General features: G+C 32.7%; 1 protein-coding gene across 3 annotated transcripts in view; it reads right to left on the bottom strand.

Moving 5' to 3' along the window:
- Window positions 1-1,538: 1,538 nt before the first annotated feature.
- CSMD3 (CUB and Sushi multiple domains 3) overlaps window positions 1,539-12,328 on the bottom strand; it is a gene marked incomplete at both ends in the record, with an annotated part of 1,162,760 nt that continues 1,151,970 nt past the window's right edge. For all 3 annotated transcript variants that reach the window (XM_080909303.1, XM_080909302.1, XM_080909301.1), the window contains 5 exons: window positions 1,539-1,698; window positions 6,801-6,936; window positions 8,266-8,353; window positions 8,441-8,553; window positions 10,106-10,264. In XM_080909303.1, coding sequence (XP_080765429.1) covers window positions 1,539-1,698; window positions 6,801-6,936; window positions 8,266-8,353; window positions 8,441-8,553; window positions 10,106-10,264 — 656 coding nt within the window. The remainder of the gene's footprint in view (window positions 1,699-6,800; window positions 6,937-8,265; window positions 8,354-8,440; window positions 8,554-10,105; window positions 10,265-12,328) is intronic.

Genomic DNA, 12,328 nt, shown 5'->3' on the forward strand with positions numbered 1-12,328 from the left:
AGAAAATCGTAGGAATTTCCAAAACAATGTATCTCCCGGTGTTTTACAAGAAATTCACTAAATATAAAGATAGCTCCAAGCAGTGCTCCCAGGTGCAATGGTTTCTCATAGGCACTCTTGTCTCATGATACAAAAGCAAGACCCTTCACAGAACAATCCTGATTTTAAATGGAGGACAACAGAGAGTTCACAATGAGCATGTGTCTATTCAGTGAAATGAAATATGACGAACATATAAAACAAAGACAATGCGCTATTAACTAAAAATGCCCACACTACAGTGTGATGTAGCTTTAAACAAGAGATCAACCACACATACCTTTCTTTTTTTAATCAGACAATAAAAACACTGGCTGTACCTGATACCTACATTAAAAACACAGTATAGAGAGAACATTCAAGACCTGTCAACATTTGATGAAAACATATATTTGGGAAACAATTTTATATTGGTAATCTGAAAGAACTTTTTCTTAGTTCTTTTAGTCATTAGGTGAAGGGGTAGATCAGAGTATATTGTACCACTTTGTTCAATGAAACTAAAAAATATCAAATGTAGCAAAATCAAAGATTCAGCTAGAAGAATATGCAGACATTAATGAAATGCAAACATGATTGACTTTTTTCTATTAGGTCTTTCAAAACATTTGTAGTGTGTGGTTAAAAAAAATAGTGATGAGCTGATGTGTCAGATAACTGCAAAATAAGCATCTTTACAGATAATTTTTTTGAGCCAACATCCTTGCAAATTACAAAGTATATTGAGACAAACATCTAAAGAGCTTCTCATAACTCAATGGATAATACTGTTTTCTTGATAATAAAGAAATAAGAAAGGTCTCAATAATGACCTTTACAGCCGAAGAAACTTGAAAATAGTTGATAAAAAAAAAGCAATATCTGAATTATGAATACAGAATGCCAGATTGGGGTGGGCAATCATTACTTCTGAGGTATCAATTTGCTCATAAATATTTAAAGGTGTGTGCCATTCTTAAATATCTAGAGAAATAAGGAATTTGATACCTAGAATAAAATGAGTGAGCTGCAGATATGTCGGACGAACTACAGACATGGGGGTGCAATGTAGCTTATGACAGGAAAGAGACATCAGTGATCTACTGACTCTGGTAAGTATAGCTCTTATTTTCTACCCTATATCATTTTTTTAAACCCAGTCCCTCTAATATAGTTTATAAAGCACAGAAATACTGATAGTGGATGCTCCTCCAATATATGCAAATAAGTTTATGTTTTAGAATAATCTCCTTTTTAAAAAAAGCAAATAAACTGTGAGTAAGCACTCCCAGAGTGCAGCCCGGTTTCTGGAAAACTCTCCAAGGTGAACATGAAGAGACAGAGTTTGATCCAGTTTATGAAAAGAAAAAAAAAAGAAAAAAAACACTCTTCACTCTCATTCCTTGGGAAAAGGTGACCCAGCAAGTCCTGAAAAGTGTGCTTTGTTTAGCAGTGAACTAAAAGTGCACTGTTCAGTGTGTCCATGTCCAGGATTCTGAAGAGGGCAACGTGTCGCCGTGTTATACCATTGTGCAAACTGTGTTCAAGTTGGGGTCGAATCGGACTGCCTTCCCTTCCACAGACTTGGCATTGGTATCATACATGGGGTTCTCAAAGGCTGCTTGGCCATTGTTATTTTCATGAACAGAACATCCTGTGTACTGTGTTTTGGGGGCAGTCCTGTTAGAAAAATAACATTGATAGATTCATGTTAGGGTGTTTCTACAAACAGCAGACTAGCATTCAAATAATTCACTCTCATTAGCACTGGTAGGGTATAATGTCACTTAAAAGTGTTAAATAGAAAACTTATAAACCTAGTAAACATAAATATCACATACAAGAATCATATTAATATAAATAAATGACATTGTGAAAATTTTTGAGAAATAAAATTACTGTTTATGTACAATATAAAGCAACATATCTATTCATTAGCATAAATTCACTAATCGCTTAGTATCTGTTTATGTTCCCAGTATTGTTTTCTTTCTTTCTTTTTTTATTGGATATTCTCAGTATTTACTTTTCAAATGTTATCTTTTCTCTCCGTCTTTCCCCTCCCCCTCCACTTGATTCCACGAAGGTGTTCCATCTCTTGGTCGATATTGAATACATACTATATTTTCAAAGCCAATACAGTCATTATTCTTGTGAATTTAAATTGAAGTGATGGAGAACAATGGGTATGGGTAAACAGAACAAGCAGTGTGGATCATGACAATTCAACAACGGTTATGACTCAAGAGAGTTAATGTGGAAAGAAATAACCTGAAAATTACTTTAGGAAAAAAGATAACGAAAGAGTCAGATGCAGATATTTGCACCCAACCAATGGACAGAATCTGCTGACCCCTGTGATTGAATTAGGGAAAAGCTGGAGGAAGCCAATTAGGAGTGTGTCCCTGTAGGTAAACCAGGAATCTCACCTATCTTAGTCCCCTGATATCTCTCAGAAACTGGGCCACCAATTAGGCAGCTTACACCAGCTGATATGAGGCCCCCAACACATATACATATATGCAGCAGAAGACTGCCGGGTTTCAACTCAGCCAGAGGAGATGTACCTAACCCTCAAGAGAATGGAAAGCCAGGGAGTGCTAAGGTCTGTATGTTGCAGGATGGGGGTTGGAAGAGATATCCTTGTGGAGATGGGGGGAGGAGATATCAGATGTGTGAAACAGGCAAAGAGACTATTGGGAGGATATAAGATCTAAACCGTAAAAAAGAAAAAGGATTATATGCATATCCACACACAGATACAGACACAAACACACACACACACACACACACACACACACACACACACACACACACACATATGAAAGAAAAATGAGAAAAAAGTTATCTGGGAATTAAAAATTATTTGAGACCTGAAGAATAAAAAAGGTATAATTCTATAATAACATGGCAATTTGAACTGCATAAAAACTAGATAGCTAATGTTTGTAAATAAAATCTAATTTAGTTGGCCCATAAATGCAAATCGTCAGATTTGTTGTCAAATTGTATATATAAGAGCCAATAATATATCAAAAATTATTCTTGCTGACATTTCTTTCATAATAATGTTTCCCAACAGTTAGAGATAATTAACATTTAGACATTTAGGTTTACTTAAAATCAATGGAGTCTAGGCAGGTTGGTGTTAGCTACTCATTTATAGTTTCTTCTTAAGACCTTAACCCTCTCAATAATGCTTATGCATTATTTCTCTTTCCCTAATCATGTTTTATAATTTGTATATTGTTTTCCTTTTTATGAAAAAGAGGAGACTTGGCCTAATTTGTAATAAGGTCTTGTGTGAAAAGAAATTAACCTTGACTCCTTTTCTGATACTTAACATAATTTTTAACTATCAATCTCATTAACAATTGTGTTACACATTATATTATATAATTTCACAGGCTTAGTGCATTTCTTGTGTTGTTGCTATTTAAAATATATGCAAGTTCAGGGGAAATAAATTTTAAAGAACTCTTAGGAATCTTGATTTGAGTTCTTGCTTGAGGAGAATTTACTGGAAGAATTTGCTTTTGGGGGGAAAAATAATTTACAGCAGCTACAACTCTATCCCTACATTTCTTTGACCAACTATACTTAAAATAAATACTAGGTAATGGATTATGGCCTTCTCTTTTTGTTTTAATTAGTTAAGAATCAAGAAATACTTGAATCAAAAGTATAACCCAGAATTGCCTCTTCTTAATATTGATCTATATTTTGAGACAATACCGCATTTGTCACCAAATTGGCCTCAAGTTCTTCATATTCAAGAATGGGATTGAACTTCTCATGTTCCTGCCTCTCTACCTTCCTTGTGTTGGTACTACCAGCATGTGGCACCACAGCATATTTATGTAATACTGTACTCAGAGTGTCATCATTAATGGACAAACACTAAACACTAGAAGCTTTATGAATTCAAAATGTTACATTATAAACATTAACTTACTCATATTTCATTAAATTCTAAACACACGTGTTAAATCTAGTAAACTTCTTAAAAGTCATATATGTAACATAGTAAGCTCCAATTATTTCCAAGATATGACATAAACATCAAAAGTAAGAAAAATCCTTTGGTTCAGATAGTATCTAAGAAGGAAAAAAAAACCCACTGAACAGAATTCATTTTATGTAAACTATGTATTTCATCAAGGTTTCAAGTGCAGAATAAAGGATTCCCCCCCTATATTTCAGTAAGAAAAAAAACTTTAATTGGTAAATAGATTCTACTGTGTTCAACACATGCTCAAAATTTGGGAAATAGGAGACCCTGAGGTGCCCCACCCCGTTGGTAAGTCTACAACTTTCTTCCTAATTCTAGGTCTCAGGAGAAAATAACGGAAATGGAGTAGAAAGATTTTAAGAGGCAGAAAAAGCAGATGCCTAATGTTAGTGTTCCCCAGCCATAACAGAAAAATGCTACTTCCATAAAAATCTCAAATCTAAACTTGTCAAAAACAATAGCAAATAATGACAGCACTAGTTGACATGCTAATGCTGACACGGGGAATTCCACAAGATCTTATCCCCAGGTAAAAACTACAAGCAACCGATGGATGTTAAAAAAGTAGATATAAGTCTTCTTAGAGACAAGCATCCCGATTTCTTTTCCAATCCGAAGGGGTTAACCCTAAACAAATGTATATGATAACACTAAGACTCCCAATCTGAGTGTGTGTGTATGTGTGTGTGTTGGTATATGCATGTACATATATGTGTGTGTGAATTTAAGTATGTGTCACCATAGTGTAAACAGTGGTTCTCTCAACTCTCTCAATGTGTAACACTTTAACAGAGTTCTTCCTGTTGTGGTGACCACTCCCAAACATAATTCACTTTTTGCTACTTCATAACTATAAATTTACTACTGTTATGAATCATACTATAAATATCAGATATGCAAGGTACTTCATATGAAAGCCCCAAAGGGAAATGACCTCGAATTAAGACATGGAACTCAGTTTCCATGTGGGTCACCCCACAACTAGAGCAGAAACTTTCCTACAGGTGTGGCCTGACTGAGATATCAGATCCCCAACATGGCTGCCTGGTCAGTCCTCAGTAGAAAATGATATACTGAAAAGCTGAGACTTCTGTGTCAGTGTAGGGGGATGCCTGGGGCAGGAGCCACACTCTCAGAGGAGAACGGGAGGGTTATGGGAGGGACTCCAAGAGGGGGACTTGGAGGGGGCAGCATTTGAGATGTAAATCTGAATAAATAGTCATTAATTATAAAGAACCCCTGTGGAGGAAGAAGTCATGAATTTGAGAGATAGTGGGGGTACTAGATGAGTTGGAAGGAGTGAAAATGGTAGAAATGATGTAAATATTAGATAAGAAACTGCCAAGAGAGTAAGGCAAAAAAGAAAATTAAAGTTTACATCATCAGAAACCATGGAAATGAAAGCCAGAGCTACATTCAACCATTTTTGCAAACATACACTCAGATACTATAGAAAATTAAACTAAACAAAAACAAAGATTAAGTATTAGAGAAGATTTGGAAAACTCAGAAAACAGGCTCATTGTTACAGAAAATACAAATGGTACAGCTGCTATTGAAAACCACATGGTGCTTCTTCAGTAAATTAAAACTAGAATTAAATATATCCAAACAATCCCAATCTTTAGTGTGTACTCAAAGCAACTAAGAATACACAGTCAAGAGACAAAAAAATTATACACAAATGTATATGTACATCAGCATTATCCACAGTAGCAAATGGTAAGCCCATTCAAACAATAGCACCCACAAAAGGTAATATTGTTTTTTTTAAAAGCATGATAAATAATATTACATGAGTAAAATCTTTAAAAAAAATAACCTCTGTGTTGAAGAAGCTCAATATTACACATTATATGATTGAGTTTAAGTAAATATTTAGAATAAGAAAAACAGCCTTGTATTTGGTTGAAGTTTGAATTGTGGGAATGAGAGAATGACTTCTAATGAAAGCACACTCCTTTTTTAATGAATACATTCTGTAACTACCTCGCAATAACTTTTGACACAGTGGACCTTCCCTTTGTGGTTTTATGATATAGTCCAAATATTGTGAAAATTACATATATTATATTAAACTTACACATATACATACATACAATGTTAAAGGACTCTCAACTTAGCAGAAACTGATATAAATAAATAAGGTTGGAAGAGAACGGACTGAAGTAGCTAAGTGTGTAAAGGTGTAAATATATTTAAATATATTTAAATCAAATTATTTGGATGTCTGCAAATTTTTGTTTGGTAAGGAATTTTTTCAAATAGTGGAGAATTAAAAATAAAGTTTCTTCATTACCATAATATATATATATATATATATATATATATATATATATATATATATATATATATATATATGACTGAACGATTATGTGATATTTATTTGGTCTGTAACAAACATAACATAACCATTGAATAATCTTCAAACAACCAAAGATGAATGGCAGATGAAAACTTGACCATCTATTAGCCAGGATAGAATAATTGATTCATTGAACCTGAGATTTCCCGGATATCTCCATATGTCTGGCAATAGAATAATGATTCACTATCTCTAAAGTATCAATATGGCTAAATACTATGTACAATAATTTCTGGGCCAAGAAATTTAAAGACTAAATGTGCAAGCGTTAGGTTGAATCCCAGGCAACCTACCCATGAGCCATGTACACAAAAATGATATGAATAGAAAGTTTGTGCAAAGTTGCTTTTTTGTCTTTTTGTTGTTGTGGTTGTTGTTGTTTGTCATTGAAGTCACACATCTTACCTTTGTTTGTAAAGATAAAACCCAAATCCTGCAAATATAAGTGCAAAAAAAGGCACAAGAATCGCAATGGCCACGGAACTACTATTTGTACCATGAGGCTGATTTGAAGAATTTGACCCTTCTGAAGTATTCAGTCCTAATGGAAATAACACAATAAGTCATTAAGAATAGTCAACTCAAGCTTATAATTGATTTTATACATTGAAAAACAATAATTTTCTTTCATTTTTCAAGTGAGAAAAATAAGGCTTCCCAAAACTCAGGATAGGAGCAGAGCAGAGAAAACAGCAAATAACTACTTTTACCTATGAAAATTGATCTTTCTTATACATTTGTCTAGAAATCATAGTGTTCTAGACAGTCATTCATGTCATGAATACTCCCTACCCAGTGACCTCACTGTGTAACTGTCCAATGCCAATAAATCTTGTATATATCACATTAAATGGTAAATTATGCTTTGCTTAAAGAGTTAATATATTATTTATTTTGTAATGTGTATTTAATGCTTTAAAATTGTATATATATTAAAGTGGTATTTTATTTTATTTAAAAATTTATATATGTATTATATACGTTCTGACCACAACTATCTCACTAGTTCCTTCCACTGCCAGACTAGATCCCAACTTCAGGCATTTGGAAAGCCATCTTTATTCTAAGAATTTATAAACATTGTCATTTTTTTAAGTATTATCTCATTCTGTACATATTTTTCCAGCGACTAAGTATTTACAAACAAAGTTAAAAGTCATGATTGGTTAAGATAAATGTTAAATGATAGCTGTTAGAATAATAATGCATTTTTATACAGTCACACGAGAATGAAATAATAGGAGTATCTCAGGAGTGTATACACCAAAGCTATAGGTTTATAAATATGAGAAGATCAGTAAATTTGGTGCCCATGTTAACATAATTGTAAGTGAACACTACACAACCTTGTACATCACAGCACAGAAAAATCAGTGTGTTTAAGAAAACTCAGGTCTCAAAGGGACCCATTCTTTAAAGTTACTTTTTTTTCCCTAGACTTTAAAAGGTTTTCATTGTGCCACTACATCTCAGAAGTAAAAAAAAAAAAATGCCCCAATATTCAAACTAAAAAGTAGTATAGTTTTGAGAAGAAGCAAAACTAATTTATAGTTTAATATTTCCATATTATCTATACCACGTTTTATTCTTTTATTTTCTTCGGGGCAAGACAGCCTATCATGTTAATGACAGATATAATGAAAACCTAGGCTTTGTATAGAGTTTTGACATAAAGAAGTAATCTTTTAAAGAATGTGGTTATTCTTTAACTGTGTTAAAATGGCGGACCATATGAATCTAACAATGAATGCATAATTCAAGATATTGTAAGTGTGCAAAATTTACAGAATTTTAATGTCAATTTAGAATGTCTATAGTATCAAATGAACTACTTGGAAATAAAAATAGAACAATCAAATATATTAATTACCCAGTCTTTGAAGTCCAAACTGTCCATAATCTTTGCCTTTAATAAATCCTTGGAATACATAAGTAGCTCCATCAGGCTCAGCAGAAACCTGCAAATATTTGAAATTCTGATTAAATATCAAGAATGGGAACATCTTTATTTTTATTTTAATCCCCAATAAATACTCAATACTTACAAATCCATCCATGGCCCAATTTTCTTCCTTCATTTTCTTTACAGAAGCATGCGCTGGCACTTTAATATGATATATCTGTAACATTAGGCGAGCTTCCTGGTTTTTGTAGACCCCTGTAAAGTACAAAAGTGGCTATTTACACTTTTTTATAACTAATTACAACTTATTTTGTTATCAATAATGTATTCGATATCTTAAGAAATTCAAAGAAACTAGGCAAATATCAAGTCAATGGTGACGGCACACATAATGCACTTGACTGCAATAGGCACCCATTCTTAGCTGACATGACAAGTTAGATCTTATCTGCATTTTTCACTTCCCTAATACTAGTGCTGACTAAGTGACTTCTTGTAGTCAGGCCTGCAAAATAAAAGGTATAAACCAGGAATTTAAATTCTTGATGTGTTCTATAACAATGAATTAGATGCCAATAATGTGTCTTGAGTATTACCGGAGTTACAAAATATGTCGTTTCTATGCTAAAACTCTTTCAACAGAGTTGAAATTGCTAATACGATATACAAGTAAAAAAATATGGTAAATGAGATAAATTTTAGGCTGGAGTAGAAGCAGTTTTTACACTCTGGCCCTATCAGGAAATATCTAGTTAGTTAAAGAACATGTGAGCTCTTCCTTGAAATTTAAGAATTTAGGTCAAGATGTTAAACATTGTACTGATATAAATACAAGAAACAAAAATAAAGACCTACAAATCTAGTGAGGAAGTGACTAATAATTTTATGACTGACTATCGATTAAAATTTTACTCTTGTTGACTTGCCTACTGCTTTACTTCACAGTGAAGGACCTTAAGATTGTGCTGGAAATATCAAGGTAAAGGAATACAAAACTTGATCAATAGTAGATCAAAATCAGTTAAAAAACTATAAAAATGCTAACATTTAATATTTGTGGGAAATGGTTATACTTGTCCTATATATCACACTGAGTGAATACTAATGAAATTATTATAAACTTTCAAGCATTTTTTTAAGTTTACCTGGATTTATTTGGATAATTTACTAAAAAATTCACTGGTATGTGCATTTGCTAGCTCAATTAATCATTAATTAAATATAAATACATCTCTCACTCAAATTAAGATTTTCTAGTTTATTCCATATTTTAAAATGTAATGTATATTAAAATGTATAACAAGGTAATATATAATGAGTTATAACAAATGCACTTTATGAAATGATAGAACAATACAAAATAATATACAGTGTTTCTTGTAATATTTCCAAATTTAGTAACTTTATTTTACTTATGCCACAAATTAATTTATCAGAAATAATTTCACAAGAGTACTATATACAAATATATATACATATAGATACACACACACACACACACACACATATATATATATATATATATCTTACAATATCATAAATGCATTTCAACCAATGAGACTATTAGTCCAGAACAGGATCTGTAATTCTCTCTATATTAAAAACAGTCTTCAAGTCCCTTAACATCACAATTTCTGGTATATATTTAGACATCAATATCTACTCACCAAGCCAAAACTTCAAAATCCCTATTTCTCTATTAATCATAGCTTCCCTTAAAACTGAATATAAAACAAGTCTCATAGTAGTAGGCCATGGTCCAGTCAAAGCCAGGATGCTTAACTTTGGCTAGATTTGAATCTGGTACCTGATAACAGCAATTCCATGTCACTGTTGCTCAGTGTGGCGTTGACTCTGCCAGTCGAGGCATTGAAGCTAGTGACGGTCAAGGTCATGGGCTGTTTCCTCCCTTTGAAATTATACGAGCCTTTCCATATATAATTCTGGGCAAACACGTCATCAGGAACTGTGAATTGATTAAATAAATGGTGCATTTTAATTTCACCATACCCTCTACATATGATCACCCATACTGGATTAAATCCTTTAGTCTGTGGAAGGAATAATCTATCTCTGAACATAAGTCATCTCCAGTGAGCAGAATTTAACATATTCTTCATTTGATTATAAAGGTCTAAGAATAAGTCACAATTTTAAAAGCTAAGATTGTTCAGTAATAATAAAAAAGCAAGACTATATGGCTTTTAGTTAGACTTGAAGAAACATATGCCTTGCTTATGTTTTCTCCCCTCTAACATATTTCTTTCTTTCAAAATGAAAATGAGATGATTTTCTTGAGCCTTCAAACCTGTGACTACATCTCCAGAGGCCTTCTTTTTTCCTAGTGTCCTAGACAGATTCAGTGGAGGAAATGTAATCCTGTCCTACTCTTTCAAGTGGCCCTGGAGGCAGCCTAGAGGTAATGTCTCTTTTGTCCCTTTTACAGAATGCTGAGTGTAGTTATTCCAAAAATAGAAGAAGAACAGGGCTTTCGTTTATTGACAGTTTCGAGGTTTACAGCTATTTTTAGAAATCAAAGTACCTCACTGGAACTGTCCCATTCTTATGGGACACAATAAACTGCAGTAGAATATATTACAAGTTACATGCAAGTAGACCCTGGAGTTATGCTGCTTGTATCTAAAACCCTCTTTTATATAGATAAACTCTGTTATCTTACATAAATTTCTTAGTTCTAAACCTTGGTTTACTCATGATTAATATTAGATTAATATATGTGATTTAGAATCTTAAATTATATAGGTAATGCAAAATGTTTAGGTAATTGTTATCTATTATTTTTGCTATGATTAGGACGAAAGAGGCTGTGATTCAGATAAAATGGCTCAGCTCATAATTGCAGTGGGGGGGGGGGGCAGGAACCATGTATTTCCTATCATGAATTATCTATAGCTTTTCTTTTAAAGCTTTGAAAAGTCATTCATCTACTTACTCTGTGTCCCTAAATGTCATTGTAATGTATGTCTTGTATGACATATTATAAGAAAGACATATTTAATTGGATAACTTTTGGATACCAAAAGTGTATCTACAAACTGTATGAAAGAGTGATCAGCAAAATACCTCTGTCTTAGAAAGCTCATCAGCATATGGTAACAAATTGACAAGATTTGAGGAGAAAAAGGAAAGGATGTCTTACAAAGCTCTTTCTGGTAAGTGGTAGAAAATCAGCAATTGATATTTTTCATGGCTTATTTCTCTGGGTCTTAGTTGTGATGATTCTTGTCTATCACCATAACTTTAATAAAATATCAACTATTATTTAATGATCTTGATTCATGAAACTTAGATAAATGAGGACTTCTAGTTAATATGTAAATAAAAAATATTATTTCGGGAAGATATTAATGAGTTTTTAGAAAAGGTAGGGCGCCATTCCAGAAATATCAGTTATATCAAGATGAATAATTATTGTGATTAAATCATTTGTAGTAATGGCTACTTCACTTGGTAGAATTATTTCCTTAGTTGCAGATGCATCATTTCCAATGAGCATAAACAGAACAGAATAGAACGCACAGTGAGACTCTTCTGTTGAGTTCAACATTCCACCATAATTCTTCTCTTTTCCTGTCTATGAAAATCAGTTGAGAGGAGAATCTCAGAGTGGTTTCTCCCTAATTATAGCTTGTGAGGTGATAACACTTCTACCTTTTAGGTTTTCTCAAATTAAATAGTTCTTTAAGAGTCCATTGAAAATTCTGAAATGTCATCTAAGACTGATGTGAATATCAATTAAAAACTGAAGGAAGAAAATAATCATCACTATTCTTCTTAGTGATGCTTATTTGAGAGACGATAATTTAAGTATAATGCTTTTCACTTACCTTTGTTTTCTCCAAAGCATTCCATATACACCTGACCTCTCTTCTTTAAATGTATGGCCTTTTTTATTTATTAAGTTTTATTGTATATATTAATGTATTTGTATATACATATGTATTTCTAAATATAATCAGTTAGGTATATATAATGTTAGTTTACATATGTGTTCAGGGCTGAGCATTTG

Source organism: Micromys minutus, assembly GCF_963924665.1.
Source record: "Micromys minutus genome assembly, chromosome: 33".
Lineage (NCBI taxonomy): Eukaryota > Metazoa > Chordata > Mammalia > Rodentia > Muridae > Micromys > Micromys minutus.